General features: G+C 63.0%; 1 protein-coding gene across 3 annotated transcripts; it reads right to left on the reverse strand.

The window, feature by feature from the left end:
- Positions 1-9,052: 9,052 nt before the first annotated feature.
- On the reverse strand, positions 9,053-19,854 carry MBD3 (methyl-CpG binding domain protein 3). 3 transcript variants are annotated; one of them, XM_060629742.3, is made up of 6 exons: positions 19,513-19,854; positions 14,430-14,589; positions 13,613-13,750; positions 12,716-12,806; positions 12,265-12,442; positions 9,053-10,720 (listed from the first exon to the last, which is right to left on the reverse strand). In XM_060629742.3, exons 1-6 carry the CDS (start codon positions 19,620-19,622, stop codon positions 10,522-10,524), a joined length of 876 nt encoding a protein of 291 aa, XP_060485725.3. In that variant the 5' UTR covers positions 19,623-19,854; the 3' UTR covers positions 9,053-10,521. The 3 variants fall into 3 exon arrangements, with proteins under 3 accessions (XP_060485725.3, XP_060485726.3, XP_060485728.3); XM_060629743.3 differs by having other exon boundaries at positions 19,609-19,849; XM_060629745.3 differs by lacking the exon at positions 19,513-19,854 and adding an exon at positions 14,942-15,492.
- Positions 19,855-20,145: the final 291 nt, after the last annotated feature.

The following is a 20,145-nucleotide window of genomic DNA, read 5'->3' on the forward strand; positions in this document are numbered from 1 at the left end:
GGCGGCGGGGGCTCGGCGGCGGCGGCGGCGGCGGCGCGGGCGGCGGCGGCGGCGGCGGCGGCGGCGCGGACGCTGCTTCCCTCCCGCCCGCCCGCCGCCCTCCTCCGGCCGCCGCCGCCCCGCCCCGTGACGCGCGCGCGGCCAACAATGGGGCGCCGGCAAGGCGCACGCGCGCGCCGGGCGGGGCGCGGTCACGTGGCGGGCGCGGGCGCGGGCGCAGGTAGGTGCCCGCGGGCCGCGGCCCCCTGCGCGCGCGGCTCCTCTCGCTGCCCAGGCCTCGCACGCGCCCGCTGCCCCCCTCCCCGCGCACGCACCCGCCCTTCCCCCAATTCCCCTCCCGACCTCCGGGGGTGCCCCAGCGGGGGGGTGCTGCCAGAGCCCGCGCCTCCGCCACGTGGGTGGCGGTGTTTCCCGACTGGGGGCGCCCTGGCCCGCGGGCTCCCGAGAGCAGCCCGGTGCGCCCACCCCCAAAGCCATCGTGCGCCCGCGGCCCTTCCTGTAGCGGCCCCTCGGGTGCGGGAAGGAGCCCTCCGGCGTCTCCCCGTGCGGTTTCTCACGCTAAATGAGCTGGGGGCAGCCTCCGAGCGGACCCGGCCTGGGCTCCTGCCTGGCTGTGGAACCTCCTCTGGCGGAGGACACAGGTTCCCGAGGTGGGAGAGGGAGCGGCTGGCCCCTTTTGCCTGCTCCCGGCTCTCCCCCCTGACCGGGGTACCCCCCACCCTACCCCATGCAGGGCCTGAGCCACAGCCTCCTCCACCCCCTGTCAATTCTCCCCACACCTCAGACTTCCCTGACAGGCGCCCCTGACACTGCTGCCTGGGTGCCCACGCCTGGAACCTTCCCCACCCTAAAATGTCTTTTTTCCTGACCCCCAGGTTCACATCCAGCCTAAGTGTCTCTCTCAGGGTCCCAGACTTCTCTTTTGTGCACTTGAACACTCATGAGTATTTAATCACTTGTGATAACTTATGTCCAGTGCCCTCCCCATGGGACCAAGTCCCCCTAGCAGTGGGGGGGTGGGGGGGCCTGGAGGGACCTGCAGATGGGCAGATTGGCACTCCCGCTCACCCTCCTGGTCTCCCAGCCACAGGCCTTGTCCCTATCACTCCCACAAAAGTGTCCACTGGCTATAGCCACCCACCCATATGACCTGTGCTGGCCCACCGGGCCAGCCTCAGGTCCCCCTACCCCTCCGTCGCCAGCACTCATCATCAATGCCTTTTCTCGGGGCCAGGCCTTGGCACATGCTGATCCCCCTTCCTGGGGCCCCAGCCAGGGTGGAAGGAGGTGGCCTGTCCTTTTGGCCTGCTGGAGGGGTGGGGAGAAGTCAGACATGTTTCAGCTGGGGGCAGGGACAATAATAGTGGGCGAAAGGGGACTCATTTGGTAGCGACAGGTGGAGAACAGGCCACAGCGTGGCCTGCTCCGGGGCGCACTTCTGGAGGTTATGCACCAACACACACGTTCCTTAACGCACCTCCCGGCCCCATCAGTCCCTGCACAGAGGGCTTCAGACAAGCTGGGTACAGGGTGGCTCACGTCCTGGGCTAGGCACTTGTGTGCCCAAGATGGCCGTCTCTTCCCTGCCTCTCTGCTTTCCAGTTTCTGCTCCTAGGCCCCATTCACATGTCCTGTCCTTCCCTCTGGGGGACTTGGGAAGGGAGGCGGCATCTAGTGATGGGGGAGAAACAGCTACAGAGTGGCCTGGGGGAAGCCGCCCCCAGCTCCTGGCTGCCACCCGGAGACACCAGTGTACCTGGGGGTAGGGGGAGGCATCCAGCCAACAGGAAGGTGACGAGGACAGAGAACAAGAGAGGGCTTGGGAGTTAGCACAGTAGCTGGCATTAACACTTCAGCAGGAAGTTAGTTGGAAGACTCAAGTTGGAGAAATCTAGAAATTCAGGCAAAAAGAATTGGGAACTGGAGCGGAGGGGGAGAACAGGAATAAGCCAGGGATTCCAGAGAGAGCAGAGGGGAAGTGGAGGGAGCTGTCCAAGAAATAATGGAAGGGGACTGTGGGGCCAGAGTCTCTGGATAACCGGGACCCCGCAGCTTGTCCTCAGAAGACTTGTCAAGGGTCCTGGGACTCCTAAATGCTTCCAGGCCATATTATAAATAACCCGGAAAAAGAAGGCCTAGGTTCCTGGGGAAAGTGGTGGCAAACCCGAAGGTTTGGGAGGAAGAATCAAGAGGTTTCATGCCAGCCGAGTCCGCACAGATCAGCTTAGCAAGATGCACTCCAGCAGAACGAGGGAGGAAGTTAATGAAGTCACAGGCGCTACCACGGGAAGGGAAGCGAGCAGGAGAGAAAGCCACGGAGGCGCTCCGGGAAGCGGGACTGGGGGATCACCGAGCCACTGGGCTGTGGGGAGGCGGCCACTGGGAGCAAAGACAGCTGCCAATTTGAAAAGGAGGACCTTCCGGCAAACGGATTCGGAGTCAGAAGAACGGAGGGAGCGGGGGCTCTAGAGTCTTCGAATCAGCATACCATCAGGACGCGTAAACGCTGCCCTGTCTGGTGTTGGCATGGGTGCTCAGCCATGGCCCCGTGGTGATGCACTTTAGAAGTCCTTCTAGAACTGTAAGCCGCTGACCTCCGTGCAGCGTGCACGCTGCAGCATTTGGGAGGCAGAAGGCGGTGTCCGCAATGTGGCTTGAGACACAGCAGGAATAGGACAGAGGGAGGGAGGGGCAGACGTGGATGGTGCCATGGGTGAAAGGTTGCTGGTAAACCCTGGGACAGGCTTTCTGCCCTGTGCTGCTGGCGTCCAGGGCGGGGCCTTCTCTGGGGGGTGCTGTCCCGGGCACTGTGGTACGTCCAGCCGCAGCCCTGGCCTCTGCTACTTGATTCCAGGAGCCACCGCCCCCCCCCCCCCCCCCCCGGTTAGTTTCCTTTGGTCTCACTTAGCAAATTACCGCAAACTAGGTGGCTTCAAACACCAGTTTATTCTCTCCCAGTCCCGGGGCCTAGGAATCCCAGGTCAAGGTATGGCGGGACCGTGGCTGGCAGGCCTCAGCATGCCGTGGCCGTGGCCGCCTCACCGCAGTCGGCCTCCGTACTCCCGTGGCTTCTCCTTGTGCCTCTGTGTCCACGTCTCTCATGAGGACAGTCAGCGGCCATTGGATTCGGGGCCACCCGCTCCAGTGTGACCGCGTCTTGATTCATTACATCTACTTCCAAGTAGGATCCCGTTCACAGGTTCAGGGATCGCAGCATGGACGAATCCTTTGGGGGCACACAGTGCACCCCACAGAACCCCCCCCCCCCAGGCAGGACGACCGAGAATGTCTGCAGACAGGTCCCCTGGGTGCACGGTCACCCCGCGTGAGAAGCGCTCACCCTTCCGTGCCGACCCGTGTGCGGTCGCTGTAGGCGGTGGGCTCGTGAGGGTCATTGCAGAATTCCCTGGACTCTGTGCCGAGCTGAGCTGAAGTGCCTCCAGTGGGGTGTTGGAATGGAACCATGTGGCAGCGGAGGGGGCGGTTCTGGGGGGCGGCAGGGGCCCCGAGCATCCTTCCTGAGGCTGGTGCCGGCACGTGGGTTTCATTTGTCTATTTGGTGTATTTCAAAACTTTCCATAATAAAAAAAAATATTTTAAAAAGTGGATTGATTTATTTATTTATTGAGAGAGAGAGCGAGCCGGGGGGGTGGGGTGGTGCGCGCAGGGAGGGGCAGAGAGAGAGGGAGAGAGACAATCCCAAACAGGCTCTGTACTGTCAGCACAGAGCCTGATTCGGGGCTTGAACACACAAACCATGAGACCATGACCCAAGCTGAAGTCCCTTTACCGACTGAGTCACCCAGGTGCCCCCCCCAAATATATATATACATATATATACATATATATATTGTTTTAAGTTTACTTTTTTTTAAAGTTTATTTATTTTGAGAGAGAGAGAGAGAGAGCATGAGCAGGGGAGAGGCAGAGAGAGAGAGAGAGAGGGAATCCCAAGCAGGTTCTGCACTGTCAGTGCAGAGCCCCAGGCGGGGCTCGAACTCACCAACTGTGAGATCATGACCTGAGCCGAAACCAAGAGTTGGATACTTAACCAACTAAGCCCCTATTTTTAAGTTTAGAAACTATCCTTTGAGGGGCGCCTGGGTGGCTCAGTCGGTTAAGCATCCGACTTCGGCTCAGGTTATGATCTCTCAGTTCGTGAGTTCGAGCCCCGCGTCAGACTCTGTGCCAACAGCTCGGAGCCTGGAGCTTGCTTCCGATTCTGTGTCTCCCTCTCTCTCTGTCCCTTCCCCATTCACGCTCTGTCTCTCTCTCTCTCTCAAAAATAAATAAACATTAAAAAAAAATTAAAAAGAAAAAAGAAACTGTCCTTTGAGAGATTCCTTTGGAGAGGTCTGGAAATGAAAACAGCATCCAAATCCCCCACGGTGGGTTGGGGCCCACACCCGCTGCGCCCCGGACGGACCCCAAACACACGACACTCAGGGAGGGAACCAGACACGAGAGGCCACACGGGGTGTGAGTCCACATGTGTGAAACGTCCAGAATAGGCTCATCCACGGACAGGAGGGGGGCTCGTGAGGGCCGGGGACTGGGGGGTGACTGCTGATGGGGACGGGGCTGAGACGGGGTGGGAGTTTGGGGGACCGAGAAGGATAAAACACAGCATGGAGAAAAATGCCAAAAGAAATCGGCATAACCATTGGAAGAGGTTCTCCTCTGGGGAGCACAGGACCGGGCACGGCTACTTTCCATCAAGAGGATTTTAGGGACATTGACCTCTGCATTTTTAACTATATGCTTTTTTTTTTTTTTTTTTTTTTTTTTTTTTTTTAAACAGTTCTTAAAACGTGCTTGGGAAATGCTGTGATAGAGACCCTATTACACCAGCTCCCGGGACCCTTCACCGGGCTTGAGTGGCTTGGCGGGGGGAGCCCGGGTGTGTGCTCCTCCCGCTGTGCTCCCCTTCCAGGGCTGCCCTCCTCCGTGGGCACATTTTGAAAGAAGGAAAAAAAAGAACATTGCCAAAGAATATAAAACCACAAAACCGGCCTTCCCTGGAGTTTGTATTTTCAGCCTTCTCCCTTATCACGATAATGTGTGCTCATGGCCGGCGATTTGGGACTTAAGGTAACGTTTGTGGATCAAGTGTTGTTTGAGACGGAATTTACGTGCCACGAAACACGCTTTTTTTTTTTTTTTTTAAGTTTTTATTTTCGTTCCAGGCAGTTAACATACAGTGTTATATTAGTTTCAGAAAACACACCCGTTTCTACCGCCAGGTTGATGAACTCCGCCTGCCCAGACCTGCAGCCCAGAGAGTCCCCTCCCGCCCCACTGCCGTCCAGCCCCCGTGGACCAGTCTCTTCCCGAGCGCCACGTCAATAACGGGCTTGCTTTGTGCTGTCTCCTGTAGCAAGTTTCTTGCCCTCAGCCGAAGTTCATTTTTGTCTTTTTTGTTTGTTTTTCAAGATTCCTGGCCCAGCAGCTTCGTGTCCCCTGCAGGCCTCCGGCTCTCCCCTCCCCAATGGCCGTGTAGGCGCCCGCGGTCTCCCTGCAAACTGGCTGGGATCTCATCTCTCTGCACACACTTGAGGTTCCTGAGACCCTGAAATCTTTTTATTGTTAAAACTGAGATAATTCATGTGCATCAAAGTTTGTCCTTCTATTTATTAAAACATATTTTTTGAATGTTTATTTATTTATTTATTTATCTTTGAGAGAGAGAGAAACAGGCTGCGAGCAGGAGAGAGAGAGGGAGACACGGAATCCACAGGAGGTTCCAGGCTCCGGGCTGTCAGCACAGAGCCTGACGTGGGACTCGACCCCGCGAACCTCCAGACCATGACCTGAGCCGAAGTCGGACGTTCAACCGACTGAGCCACCCAGGCGCCCCGAAGTCTGCCCTTTTAAAGTAGACAGTTCAGTGGCTTTTAGGAAGATCAAGGACTTGTGCAATTATCACCACTGTCAACTTCAGAACATTATCATTACCCAAACAAGACACCCTGTCCCCACTAGCAGCACCCCCCGCCCCCGAACCCCCAAGCCCCTGGCACCCGTGAATCCACTTTCTGTCTCTATGGATTGCCCTCTCCTGACCTTTCACTTAAGCGAGTCCCGCTCTGGCCGTGTTAAGGGCTCTCCGGGCAAACGGAAGCAGTGGGGCCCACGGAGAGATCTCTAAGGGGAGACAAGGGGACTGGCTCACGTGGTTATGGAGGCCAAGAGGCCCACAGCCCGCCGTCCACAAGCGGGAGCCCTGGGAGGGTCGTGACCCTGCCGGAGTCTGGGGGCCTGGTGCCCGCGTGCGCTGCGCAAGACGGCTGTCTCAGCTCAGGAGGAGAAGGCGACACCGTTTTGTTCCATTTGGGCCCCTGGTGGACTGAGCGAGGCCCACGTTGATGAGCGAGATCCCTCTACGCTGCCTGCCGGATCGAATTCTCATCCCTTCCAGACACGTGCGTGGACGCACCCAGAACTAACGTGTCCCAGCTACCTGGGCATCCCTTGGCCTCGGCAAGTTGACGCAAAATTAACATCACGTTTGGGAAAAAAAAAAAACCCACGGTGGCCTCTTGTGGCTGGTTCCCTCCCTGAGCGTCGTGTTCAGGGTTGTCCGCGGGGCAGCCGGTGTGGGCGGCTTGCGGCCGAGGGACGTGTGCGTGCGTGGACGTGTTTTCTGCATCCATTTATTTGTTGATAGACCCTTGGGTTATTTCCATTTTTTGAGTGCCTTGAGTCTCGACCAAGACTTGCCCAGTCTTACTGGGGATGGGGGTCTGGGCAGCCCCCTAGCAAAAGCAAAGAGCCCCTGTTCTAGACTTTTTTTTTTTTAAGTAGGCTTCATGCCCAAGGCGGGGCTCAGATCACGACCCTGAAATCAAGACCTGAGCTGAGATCAAGAGTCAGGCACTTCAGGGGCGCCTGGGGGGCTCAGTCAGTTAAGTGGCCGATTCTTGGTTTCAGCTCAGGTCATGATCTCGTGGTTCGTGAGACTGATCCCCACGTTGGGCTCTGCGGTGACAGTATGGAGCCTGCTTGGGATCCTCTCTCTGCTCCTCTCCCCTGCCCTTGTTCTCTCTCAAATAAATAAATATTAAAAAAAAAAAAAAAAAAAAAAAGTCAGACGCCCAAACCAACTGAGCTACCCGGACGCACCTAAGAGTCTCTGTTATAGAATATGTGTTAGAAATTTCCAGATGACAGAACGTTCTCCGTCTGCTCTGTCCAGTTCAGTAGCCACCAGCCCCGTGTGTAAGGAAGGGGCTGTTTAATTAGTTGTAGCCAGTTTGAACTGAACTGCCATATGTGGCTGGACTGGACCATTCCAGAAATCTGAGCGAGCTGGTCCCTCTGCCCCGGTCCTGCCACCACTTGGCTAATAAAATCCCAACTTGTTTTGTTAGGAGCCACTGCCTGAGGTCACCCGAGGCTCCCTTCCTCCTCAAACTCCGTGGGTCCTGAGCTCGGCCAGCTCCAGGCCTTGTGCGGCCACTGCCGGCCTCCCTGAGGGACGCGCACACACAAAGGCCGGGCGGCAGGAGTGAGCTTGGACAGAAAGGTGAGATGGCCAAGCCACGGGGCCAGGCCACGCCGGGCTGCAGGCTTCCCGAAAAGACCAGGGATCTTACTTCAGGGTAGGGAGGTCAGAGGCAGAGAGACGGATGGATCCGCGCTGCTGGCTGTGACGACGGAGAGGCCACGGGCCAAGGACGCGGCGCCTCTGGAAGCCGGCGAAGGGGGGAGATGGGGCTCCCTGGGGCCCCGGCCCTGCCCACGCCTGGGTGTTAGGACTTATGGCTCCAGGACTGTCAGGGAATCAGCGTGTGGCGATGCGTCACAGCGGCCCTGGGGGGCTCTCGCGGTTCAGCAAGTTCTATGCCTGCCCCGGACTGGGGACAGCTGGGCACCCGGTGGAGACACGGGGGCGGTTCCGGTCTGCAGGGTGGAGATCCCTGAGCTGATGGCACCCGACAGGTGGCACTGGGAGAGTTTGGAGCCGGACGCATCCTGTGACTTGTGGCCCGGGATCGCCCTCCTCAGTCCTTGCACCACAAGTCTCTCTGGGGACAGGAAAGAATTCAGGAGGGGCCCTCAGGCTTGCAAAGAGCCCCAGCTCAAAGTCAGGATGGGCTCGGGGCTGTGTGGAGGCCCTACTGTGGGGCGGGTAGCATTGCACCCTCGCGCCACTGTCCCAGTCCGCTGTGTGGACGGACACGTCTTCTGTACCCATTCATTTGTGGATGGGCCCTTGGGCAGGCACCCTGGACACCGTTCTCGCTCCTGAGGTCCCGAGGTCAGTGGCCACTCAGGGACTCTCTGGGCCTGGGGTCGGGGAGACGTAAGTTCTCCACCAGGCTGGATGTCTTTCCAGCTGGCGCCCCCTGGCAAGGTGCTACCCTGTGCCGGTTTCCCTTCCGGGAGCTGGGCTCTTCCAGGAGGGCAGGACTGACTGCAGAGCAGAGTGACAGCAGGGTGTGGGCGGGAGAGACAGAAGCCCCGTGTTGCAGGAGTGTGGAGCGGAGGGGCTCCGGGCCCAGGCTCCAGCTGCAACACGGGCACGGAAGACCCAGCAGGGGATCCGGGCAGCTGCCACCCTGCTACCCCAGGCAGGGCAGACCGTCTGCTGCCCGTAGATGCAGGGCAGGGCTGGCCGGGCACCGGGGCCGGCAGGGGCCTTATCATGCAGGGCCCCAGTCCCCAGTCCCCTTGGGAGCCGGCCAGGACGCCCCCTACCTGAGCTCCCGGCACAGACCCCCACGCCTGAGACTTGGGCTTTCTCCGGTCCCGGCAGCAGGGGACCCGGGGGCTCTGAGGCAGTCACAGGGACTCCTCTCAGCAGGTGCTCAGCCCTCAGGAAGGCTTCACCAGACTGGCTCTTTCACCAAAAGTGGGAGGAGCTTCTGAGGCCTGGGGGGACTCCGCCCTCCCTGGGAAAGGCCACAGGGGTCCTTGGATCCCCCCCCCCCCCCCTCCAGCCCGTGATAAGGCAACAAACACAAGAGCCAGCACTGAAGGCCCAGGCGGGGGTCCACCCTCCCTGGACACAAAGGCCCTAGGTATTCAGAATTAAACCAAGGCTGCAAACCACACTCACCGAGATGGCTTTATTCAACGGTTGCCCACCGACAGGGTGCCTCCCGGGCCCCCTGCACTCAGGCCCGCACAGGGGCCAGCCCCGGACGTAGCTCCCTCTCAGTGGCCGTGGCCCCCCGGGAAGGGCAGGATGGCTTGCGGCCTCGCGGAGGGGCCTTCCCCTCACCCCCCCCCACCCCCCGGCCGGCATCGGCACCACAGCCCATGCGGGGCACCCCGTGGGTGGGTCTCGAGGGTTTGTGCTTTGACTGGGCTTGAGAGATGCTGCCGGTCTGACATCCTCGGAGGCGCAGGTGGCTCCCACCTCCCCCACCCCCTGCATCAGCCAGGGTGACAGCCGCACGGGGCAGCGACCCGGGGCCTTCCCAACAGTCTCAGGCTGTGGGGCAGGGCCGGGCAGGGCCAGGGTGGCTCCCCTCACCCAAGGCACTCAGGGTTGGAGGGGACGGGGATTAAGGACCACAATTCTGACGCCCTGTGTCCAGGGCTCCCCGGAGGCTGCTGCTCGGGGCACCGGGCGCTCAGGGATGCTGGGCCGGAAAACACGCCCCAGGATGGGAACTCGGGAGAGCTTTGGCCCCGAGAGCCGGGAGTCACTGTCCCTGCTGCACGGGGGAGGGAGGAGACAGGGAGGCAGTTGGCCGTGAGCAGTTTCTTTCTGCGGTGGCTGAGCCTCCGGCAGGGCAGGTGTCCACAGTTCACGTCCACGTGCGGCCAACACAAGGCTCGAGCCGTTACGCGGACGTCCCGCCTCATCCGTGTCCCGGGTTTACTGAAGGAAAACGTCCGGGGGGCCCCACTGCCTCCGGATGAACTCCGGGCCATCATGGCTGGGGAGCCATCCCGCACCCCTTTCCGGAAAGGCCGGTGTGCTGGCCCCGGACCATCACCCCTCGTGCAGGGATCGGGGACCAAGACCGTTCCAAAAAACGTTTCTCTGGCCCCTCGAGCACCCTCGCGGGCCGCCTGGGGGCAGCTGTCCTGTGTGAGGCAGCTGTGGGGATGAGGCCGGCCCTGAGTCTGCCGCGGAATGACAGCGACGGCTCCAAGCGGGGGCCTCCCGCGGGCAGGGCCCGGGAGTGGCTGGCACTTCGGGTCTCACGTCCTCTGGAGAGGAGCAAGCGCGGCAGCCCGCCGGGCAGGGGCGGTCCTCCAGCCGTGCCCCCGGGGACCCCGGGGAGGGGACACGCCTGGGAAGACCTAGGAGGGGCCCCCTTCCTCCCGGGCCGGGCCCGGCCACGGAGCCCGGTCCAAGCGTGGAGACGGCGGGGTCGGCAGGCGGCTCCCCGCGGGCAGGGCCTCCGCAAGGACGGGGAGAGGGCGCCATCGGCGCCCTGGCGGGGAGCTGCCCTCCGGGGACGCCGGCACAGCCGCCGCCCTGCGTGGGGCACGTCCCTCACCCCTGCGGGCCCTGCCCGCGCGCGAGCTGTGGACCGGGACCCGCCTGGCCGGCGACCTGCTCTACACGTGCTCCGTTTCCTGGTCCTGGTCGGGCTCCTCCTCGTCGTCCTCGTCGTCCTCGTCGTCGTCCTCGTCGGCGCCCGTCTTGTCCAGTGGGGCCTCGCCGTCCCGGGCCAGCTCCTCCACGTGCGCCAACATGTCGGCCATGAGCGCCTCCTCCAGCCGCTTGCGCACCTGCTGTACCAGCTCTTCCTGCTTCCTGGGGACACAGGGGCTGCGCTGGCTGCGGCACGTCCCCGCCTCCGGGAAGACGGCGCGAGGCCAGGAGGAGAGCGCGGGCAGGCGTACGTGGGCGGGTCACCTCCGGGGCCCTCTGTCCCGCATCCTGGCGGCGACCTTCGCAGAGCGAGCCGCCCTCCGGCTCAGCTTCCGTGTCCTACGGTCCGTCTCCGCCCGGGCGACCCCGGGGCTGGGGGCTCAGGTCCCCAGACGCGTCCCCCTCCCCCCCGCCCCCGTCTGCCTCTGCCCCTCCCAGCGGGCCCCGCAGGCCCGGCCGATGGGTCACCGCCTGTCTGCTTCCCCCTGGGGTCCGGCGCACGGGCGCACGGAGTCCCCGAACCGTCGCTCGAGCGGGGTTTGCAAAGAAAAAGCAGACAACGGTGTCGGGTCACCGCACCCGGCCAGAGTGTCACTCGCCCCGTGGCTGATGGGAGTTCTGCAGGCGCACAATTCTAGGTGGAGAACGGCGTTCTCGGTCTTTCGGCTTCCGCTACCACAGCCCAGACTGTGAGAAGGCCCGCCTCCCCTCCCTCGCCCGAATGTGACCCGGCACGCGTCCGTCCCCGGGCCTGGCAGACGCTGGCCCCGGCCCGTGCCGCACCACGCCGCCGGCCGCCCGTCCCCTCTCCAGACACGACCGAGTCCACTGCCTGACCCTCCCTCGGGACTGAGCTTCTCCCAGGTCTAGAAGTTCTGCTCAGCCGTAAACACCCATCCAGCCTTTCCGGACGGTCGCGTTCTTCCCTTCTACCTCCAACTCCCTGGCAGCGCACTCCTCTGCGGGGCCGCGGGCTATTCCCCAGCGTCACCCCGCGGGGCCCGGGGCTCGGCTCGGTCCTGCGGCAGGGCGCCCGCCCACAGGCCGCTCCGCCGCGGTTCCGGCCCCTTCTCTGTGTGGGGCCCACAGAGAGCCCCTACCTGCCCTGACCTCGGCTGTGCGTTCACACCTCGGTTCGAGAGGACACACGTTCCACGCTGCCGGCTCAAACGTCTCGCCGGGACGCCTGCCCAGATGGTTCCAGCAGACGGATGCCTCCTGCCACGAGCCCGCCTGCACCTGGACACCAGCTCGGCTGGGAAACCCTCCCGAGGCGCCCCAGCCCCCGGCCCAGCCTAGACCCGGCCGACATCCCAGGCCCCGGGACGTGTCTGGGGCTCACGGCACTCTCTGCGGCACCCCCCGGCAGGCACCCCGAAGGCCTCACGTGCCCGAGACGGGCGGGCCACACTGTGAGCGTGTCCACCCGGGGGAAGAGCCACTTTCTCTTCCCAAGAACATTCCCAAACGGCAAGGATGCTTCCCGTTCCTTCCGCAGGCCGCCTCTGGTCTGCCCTCGATCGAAGACTCGCGGAAAAGCTCCCGTGGGTGCTTTCCACACCCGCGCCCTCGCGGTGACCACATCCACTTCGACCCCCAAAGAGCGCCGGCGGAACAGCGGGGCCGTGGGGAGACCAGAGCTCTCATACACGGGGGCCACGCCGGCCATAGGCAGGAGCCGGACGGGGGCGCGCACGGGCCGGTACCTGATGTCCTCGTCGGTCACCATGAAGGCCTTGCAGAGAGGCTGGGCCGTGTTCAGCCACACCCCCGGGTTCTTCTCCACGGCGGCCGAGAGCTGCCCAGTGATGGGCATGGTGCTGGTGTGCAGGGCGCTGGCGATGGCCGACAGCAGGGTCTCGTCCGTGCAGCCGGGTCCCACGCCTACCAGGGGGCAGGAGGGCGCTCAGCACCGGGCACCCGAGGCCGCTCTCCCTCAGCCTCTGGTTTCGCTCCCGAGTCTCCCATCACAGGCACACGATCCCTCTCGTGACAGCAGCAGAGGCTGTGACTCGCGGTTACAGCGTGCTTGTGTTTTGACGACGCGCGAGCAAAATCACACACATCCGGGCCTCTTAGGGACCGCCCCCAGGACAGCCCTCGTCCCACCCCTCCACCCCCCCACCCTGCCCAGCCCCACCCCTCTCCTGGGATTACCCTGCAGGCCTTTGGGGAGGTCCATGGTTTTCACAAGCTCCTCGGCGATGTCGAAGGCGTTCAGGCCACTCAGCTTCTTCTCCCAGAAGAGCTGCCACCGGACAAACAGACGTGAGGCCGGCGGACGGCCAGCTGTGCCCCCACAACAGGCAGCCGTGCCCCGGGGGGAGAGCTGGGGTGCATCCTCGTGGAGGGTGGCAGGCCCGGCGTGACCTCTGACCCCCACACCTGCCAGAGTGCCTCGCTTGGGAACGAGGGTGCTGCTGGCCTCTGCCTGGTCCTCCCGGGGCCGGAGAAGCCCCAACCCGGGAAGCAAGACTTGCCGTCGGCATTGGCAGTCTATGGTTCCCAAAAGATGGCCCAACCCCAGCGGGGCAACGCCCCCCTCACACTGACGTTCAGAAGCGCAACGTCCACCCAGAGCTGAGCTGTGAGGCCCATCAGAGGCCCCGGGCGCAGGGGGACGGACCCGGTCAACCCACCACGACCGGCACCATCGACAGGCAGGGGACGGACCCGGCAGCCCCTGAAGGTGTGTGGGGCTCGTGCCCACAGACGGCACCGGGGACTCTGGGGACAGCGCACTGAGAGGCGTGCTCCAAAGCAGGAGGCAGAGGACAGGTCTCTGAGTGGTTACTTAGTTGGCTACAATCCAAATGCCACCGAGGGCGGTGAAGGCAGGGGGGCCCCGTGAGCGGCTCCCACAGCCTCCTGCTCCCGCCCAGGCCGCACGCCAGCTACGTACGGGCGTTTGTAAACACGCACAAAAGCACAGGTGATCATGTTTTTTAGAAAGCAGGTTATAAGGCGGCACGTGTGCCCCCACAGGATGCAAGCTCGGCTGCCACACGGCGGCCCGGGAAGTGTGGGGGCAGGAGGCCGGGCCCGTGGGCTCACCTGTCGAGGCTGCTCCACGGCCTTCTGGGGGTCACTCTTCACTTTGTTGCTGGGGTGGTTGGTGATCTTGGTCACCGGCTGCTTGAAAATGGAAGCCGTCTGCCTGACGGGGAGGGCTGTGTTGAGGTCGGGCTTGCCCTGCAGAGACACACAAGCTGACACCGCAGCCCCGGGGGCCTCAGGGAGCAGAGCCCGCGTCTCTCGGTCACCAGCATACCCCGTGGCGTCCACAGATCTGGCCCAGACCCTGCCTACCGGCCGTGCACCTGTCCTGTCCGTGGGGCGTGGCCCAGAGGGCACCCTGGCTGGCACTGTCCTGTAGCCAGGACCGCAGCTCATTCCCCCCCCCCCCCCCCCCCCCCCCCCCCCCCGGCCAGGCATCTATCGGAGACTGGAGGACACATAGTGTCACCGGGCGTCGGCCGAACATGTGCTGCTTTCTGGTCCCGCTGCTGGGCTGGGCGACAGACTGTGACAGACACGCCAGAGATAGCCAGGGGCAGCGGGCCCGTGGCCTCTCCCAGGGACAGAGTGCAGACGACATCTTCCCTTCTTTCTCCTTTTCCGTGGCTTCCAAATTTCCCTCAACAGATAGGACTTTAGCGCGATTCAGGACGAGTGGAAACCTCTCTCTCCCCACCAAAAGCGTTGATTTTTTTAACGTTGTTTCTTAAATTAGGCTTTTCGATAAACCCTAAGCCCAACGGGGGGCTCAGACTCATGACCCTGAGACCTGGACCCCCACGCTCCACCGACTGAGCCAGCCAGGTGCCCCCAACAGTGGCTCTGAACGGCGAGCCCGAGGCCGGGCGCTCACCTTGACCTGGCTGGAGGAGTCGTAGCGGACCCTCTGCCGGCTCCGGCTTGCCTTGCTCATCAGCAGCTTGCCTGTCCGGAAGTCAAAGGTGCTCAGGTCCATGGAGCCGCCCAGGTAGCGGGCCAGCTGCGGCTTGCTCCGGAACTTCTTCCCGCTGGGGCTGCGGGCAGAGAGGGGGTCAGCGGCGGGCAGGTGCGCCGGGCCGACCCCTGCCCCCAGCGCCGCCTCTCGGCCGGGGCCCCCGGCAGACGCCGGCACCGCGGGAGGAATGCACCGACGGGACAAGGCCGGGGCCCAGCCCTGGGAGCCCGGCTGACGTTTCAGAACTCCCGGAAGCAGGATTAGGCCATGTTCTGGAGAAAAGAGCCCGGGATAGCAGGTGCTCTAACAACAGTCTCCTTCTCGTGGGTACCACGTCGGGGACTGGGGTGTCCTGGGGGTGGGACCCGTCAGGAAACCGGAAGACCAGGTGCCACGAAGCCCCGGCCGTGAAGCTCTGCGCCCTTGCTCACCTTGTGGACGGACCGGGGGCCACCTGCCTGTCTGGGGAGCTACGGACACGGAGCACAGGGCTGCAGTGCCAAGGAGCTACAAAGGACCCGCACGGGGCCCGGAGGCGTTAGGGACGACAGCTGGGATCGCCGACTGGCGCGGCCACTGTGGACAAGTCAGGCGGCTCCTCCAACGACCGGACGGCAGCCCCACGCTCAACATCTACCGCAGGCCGGGCAAATACACGTCCACGCAAAACTGCCACCCGGAGGTGTTCGGGGCAGCGGGGTTCGTAGCAGGCACGAAGTGAAAACAGCCCAACTCTCCGTCGATGAACAGACATCATGTGTCCACTGTGCACAGTAATGTCCCTCGGCCGCCGGCAGGAGCGAGGCGCCCACACCCGGTGCCCCGAACGCACGACGCTCAGGGAGGGAACCAGACACGAGAGGCCACGCGGCATGTGAGCCCGCGTGCGTGAAGCGTCCAGAACGGGCTCATCCACGGACGGGAAGGGGGCTCGTGAGGGCCGGGGCTCCTCTTGGGGGCAATGGAACGTTTTAAAGTTGGCCGTGGTGATGGCCGCATGACTGTGATATACCACAATCTATCGGCTTGCACACTTTAAGCAGGTAAGCTGTGCGGTCTGCGGCTCGCCTCTCCCTCAAGCTGCCAGAAGCAGCACTTGTGTGGTACCCAGCAGGCCTGGTGCCTTTCCAAGCACGTCATTGCTGCCAACGCGATGAGCAGTCACTCTCCGTAACAGCTCATCAGTCTGAGATCGGTGAGGGTTTATTTTGTTCATCTCCCCTGCAGAGGCTCTGGGATGAGCCCCTAATTCAAGCAACTGCCTGTCTGCTCCCCGCCCCCGCCACTCTGCTAGGGACAATGGAGGGTCGTGGGACCTGGTACGGCCAGAAGGAAGCCCCTCCTACGACGCCAGGACCCCAGCGTGTGGCCAGCTGCGCTCTGGGAACCACCAGGAGCTCTGCACAGGCAGGGCTGCGGCTGCAGACCGTGCTGTTCCCCTGGGCCTGGCCACGTGTGCCAGGCCCAGGCACCCAGCACGGAGAGCTCCTGGCGGCCCGGGGTCCCAAGGCTGCTGGGGACTCTCCGGGAAGATTTTCTTTTCTAGGACGCTGTGCTGGTTGATGCAACCAGAGCCTATGGTGCCCAGGGCCGTGGGAAGGAACCTGGGTCAAATACAGCCGCACAGAGGGAGGAGGGGACCCCGCGAAACACTCGCCAGCATCTCTTGGCCTCCAGTCACCTGCGCTTGCTACACGAGAACAGGAACTAGACACAGGGCACAGAGAAGTGGCTGCTTAGAACTGGCGCGTGGCGGCATTGGGCACTGGTGGCTGGGGGGTCTGGGGCTCTCTTGGAGAATGTTCTAAAACCGACTGTGGAGGTTGCCGTACCCATGTGTGAAAACTATTCAGTCGCGCATTTTAAATGGGTGATCTATGAGGTGTAGATCCTAATCTCAAAAAAGGTGTTTAAGAAAAAACAAAAGAACAGACAAAAAGTGTGTTAGTAGATTCCAGAGGCTGGGGGAGGCATGGGGGGGGGGGCGGGCAAAGCTAACAGGCATAGGCCTCATTTTGGGTGATGGAATGTTCTAGAACTATGTAGTGGTGATGGCTGCACAACTTTGTGAATGTACTGAAAACCACCGAATAGGACACTTTTAAAGGATGGATCAGAGAGAATGTGGATTATGTCCCAACTTTTAACAAAGGTTCTAGATATCTGTATTAACAGAGGAAGACGTCCCTGATGTTTTATTGAGAAACACACACACACACACACACACACACACACACCCCTAACAACCCTGGATTTAACAAAACTGCACACATAGGAATAAAAGAGCACAGACCAGGGGCTAGAAGCATGGGGACGGAGTGGGGACGGAGGGCTGCGGGCTGGCCCCTGTCACGTGGCTGGCTGTGGGGACACCAGCCAGCACCGAGCCCAGAGCCTCAGGCCAGAGGAGATGGACGCAGGCCCAAAAGGCAGCCCCCCTTCTCGTCTGTAGAAAGGGCTGCTGTGAGGGTCGCCTGGACCAGAGAGTGGGCACTGACACCCGTGAGGCCCTGACAGCAAAGTGCACCTGCTTACAGCCAACCTCACCCTGCTGCCCAAGGAAGGGGGGTGGGGGGGGAGGCGATGTGCTAAGCACCTTCTGCTCTTCCTGAGCAATGAGATCTTCTGGTGGATTCCTCTCTACTCTACACTCCTCCAAAGAATGAGCCCTGAGGACAGGGTACTAACATCCCACAAACCCTCAGCTTCCTGCCTGGGCAAAACTGTCACGCGGTGAGCTTATTTTCACGATACAGAGGAGACGCGGCTGCGGCCTGATGCTCCCGCCGCCCACCCCCCAATCTCAGCAGAGCCCGGTCTCTGAGCTACAACGATGGGAGTGGTGTGAGGTCACCCCGCCTCTCCTGTGTGACAATCTGGCAAGGCACGCACTCGCTTCCTCCACTCTCTGGACAAGGAAATCGAGACCCACCGGTTCCTAGGGACAAGGCTTGGATCCCAATCCAGGCCTGACTCAAAGCCCTTATGTTCTGCCTTCCCTCTGCATTAAGAGATTTCGAAAAGTCCATCCGTGCTCTTGCCTGGTTGCCTGGTTGAGCGGGAGCCCCAACAGGTGAAGAGGCCACAGACACATGTTCCACAAAACATCACGGGTTCCCGATCACATCCCCCCACAAACCTCCTACCCGTCGGGAGGGAAGGTGACACCCACCTGCCTGGTGGGTCATCCAGACCAATGACTTGGGGATGGCGTTGGACCCTACCCCTTCTTCCTCCCCTCAGGCCCACCTCTGGGTTATCCGTCCGGCCCGTTTGGAGCTTTTCCCCACCGCCAGAACCCCAAGCTCAGGTCTAGGGCCTCAGAGTAAGGTCCCATTTGGCCGAGGCCCAAAGAGGCCCACACACAGGCGGGGACGGAGGCAGAGCAATGTTATTCTCAAGGTTTCCGGCCATGCTGACCTCGGCTCGGCCTCCCAGGTTCTCTGCACAGGATGCCCTCTGCCTGGAGAGCTCCTCCCAGCTCCACTGTCAGTGCTCAGCTCCGCGTCACCTCTTCAGGGAGGCCCTCGCTGAGCTGCCCCAGCCTCAACCCAGCACCCCATTACTGGTCCTCACAGACCCCTGGACTTCTCAGTGTAGGCCACCACCTGTAACTACGGGAGTAACAGGGTGCCAGCTGATGCTGTCACCCAGGGGAAGGTCTCACTCCCATCTGACTGAATGGCCAGGACCCAGCAGGTGCTGCAGAGGGTGTCTGTTAAATTAACAAAGGACTAGAGCTAGAGAGACCCGCTTCTTCGGCCTTTACACCTAAAAAGAAAAGCCGACGCACAAGCATGCTTGGAATTAAACCAAGCAGGTGGTTCCCAAACTGAGACCTCCTCACTAACCCAGCAGGACAGAACCGCAAAGATTCAGGCTTTCTAAACAGTCAGAAAGAGAGTGACGTCGCAGACCGCAGCAGTGGACATGTCCCCAAGAGACGCTGCTTGTGGCTCCACGAGGTCAACGCTGGAAGTCACAGGGTCCCTGCTCTTTTTGGAACCCAGAACCTGAGCGGGTACTGGACGAGCTGCCATTCCTTCCCTGCTCACTTCCCTCACTCTTTCCCAAACGGGGCTGGCAAAGGCCCACGAGGGACTCAAGTGCTGGGTGGACAGCACAGCACTCCCGCCCCTCTAGGCATCACCCGGGCAGTTTCTGGGCCCTTGACCAGTGGCACGACCCCCAGCACCGGCCCGCCTTCGACACGTGGCGGGTGTCCCTCTTTACTTTGTTAGAGACCTGAACGTGCCCACCCAGGATCCTGAAGCCAGGGGGAGACAGCCATCAAAGCTGGCTCAGAAACAAAAGCATCTTCCACCAATCGGAGAGAAAAAACGAGGGAGAAGGAAAACAGCAGGTGGCCAACTGTCTGGGGCTGGGCTGCCAGCCGCCCACTAATTCTTTATTCCGCCGAGAACCTTCCTCGCCATCTCTCCCCGGCCAACGGCAGCCCCTCCTTGCAATCTGGGGGAGGGGTGCTCACGAAGTCTCGCGCCTCCTGTCTTTGAGACTGGAGGGGCCACGACTCACGGGAGCGGCGGTCTCGGAGGGGGCCCGTGGATGGCGGAGGGGCGGCCCCTTCAAACACGCGGCCCCGGGGAGGGCCCCCGCCACCCCGGGAAGGGCCCCGGCCCCCCAGAGCGTCCCCGCCTCGGGCTGCGCGCGCCCCGCCGATCCGAGGGAGAGCCCAGCCCCCACCCCCGCCTCCCAGCGGCGTCTGGCCCGCGCCGGGCGCCCCTCGCCCCGCCAGCGGGCCTGCTGCGGCCGCGGGAACAAAGGCCACCGCCCGCCCGGCGCCGACCCGCGCTCCACGCGGCCGCGGGAAGGGGGGGCACGCACGCGCACTGGACTGGGGCCGCCGCGCGCCGGCACGCACGCACGCACGCACGACGCACGCGCGGGCCCAGGCCGCAGCCCGGGTCGAGGCGCCCAGGCCGCCGCAGAGGCCGCTGGGAGGCGCCCGTTGGGGCCCTGCCCGGCCGGCACGTTCATTCACCTATAGTAAAAGACATCCCTGTGGCCGGCCGACAGCCCCGACCTTCTGGGCACTTCTTCCCTCTCCCAGCCCTGCGGGAGCGCCGGGCACTCCCACCTCTTCCGCTCCATCGCGCCCGGCTCCTCGGCCCGCCGCCGCCGCCGCCGCCGCCGCCGCCGCCGCCCGGACCCCCGCTCGCCGCCGCCGCCTCAGCTGCCTCCGCTGCCGCCGCCGCCGCCGCCACTTGCCGCGGCTGTTCCGGCCCGCGGGCCCCCGCCCTCCGCCCCCAGCCGGGCACGCGCCGGCTTTGCCGCCCTCTCGGCCCCCTCCCCGCGCTCGCCAGCCCCCGCTCGGGGGGCCCGCTCCGCCCACCCGCCCGCGCGGGGCCCCGTGCTGCGCAGGCGCCGCGCGGGTCCCACCCCGCGGCCGCCGGCCCCGCCCCACGGCGGCGGCCCCAATCAGCGCGCGGCCAGGGGTGGGGCCGGCGGCGGCGCGCGGTCCGCCCGCCCCGCCCCGCGCCTGCGCCCTCGGCCCCACGACCTGCCAGCAGCCGGACCGCCCCGCGCCCGCGCGCTGTCCGGTCCTGGGTTCTGCCTCTCGTCCCGTGCTCCCAGGTCCCCGCTCGAATCCCCGGTTACCCGCTCCAGTGTCGGG

This window comes from Panthera onca, chromosome A2 (genome assembly GCF_046562875.1).
Source record: "Panthera onca isolate mPanOnc1 chromosome A2, mPanOnc1 haplotype 2, whole genome shotgun sequence".
NCBI lineage: Eukaryota > Metazoa > Chordata > Mammalia > Carnivora > Felidae > Panthera > Panthera onca.

Excerpts from the sequence above, each read along its gene's own strand:
- MBD3 (XM_060629742.3), bottom strand. The coding sequence starts at position 19,622 with ATGGAGCGGAAGAGGTGGGAGTGCCCGGCGCTCCCGCAGGGCTGGGAG. Across the intron at positions 13,751-14,429 it reads ACTCCTCCAGCCAGGTCAAG|GGCAAGCCCGACCTCAACAC; the intron begins GTGAGCGCCCGG and ends GTGTCTCTGCAG. Across the intron at positions 12,807-13,612 it reads CCGTGGAGCAGCCTCGACAG|CTCTTCTGGGAGAAGAAGCT; the intron begins GTGAGCCCACGG and ends GTCCGGTGGCAG.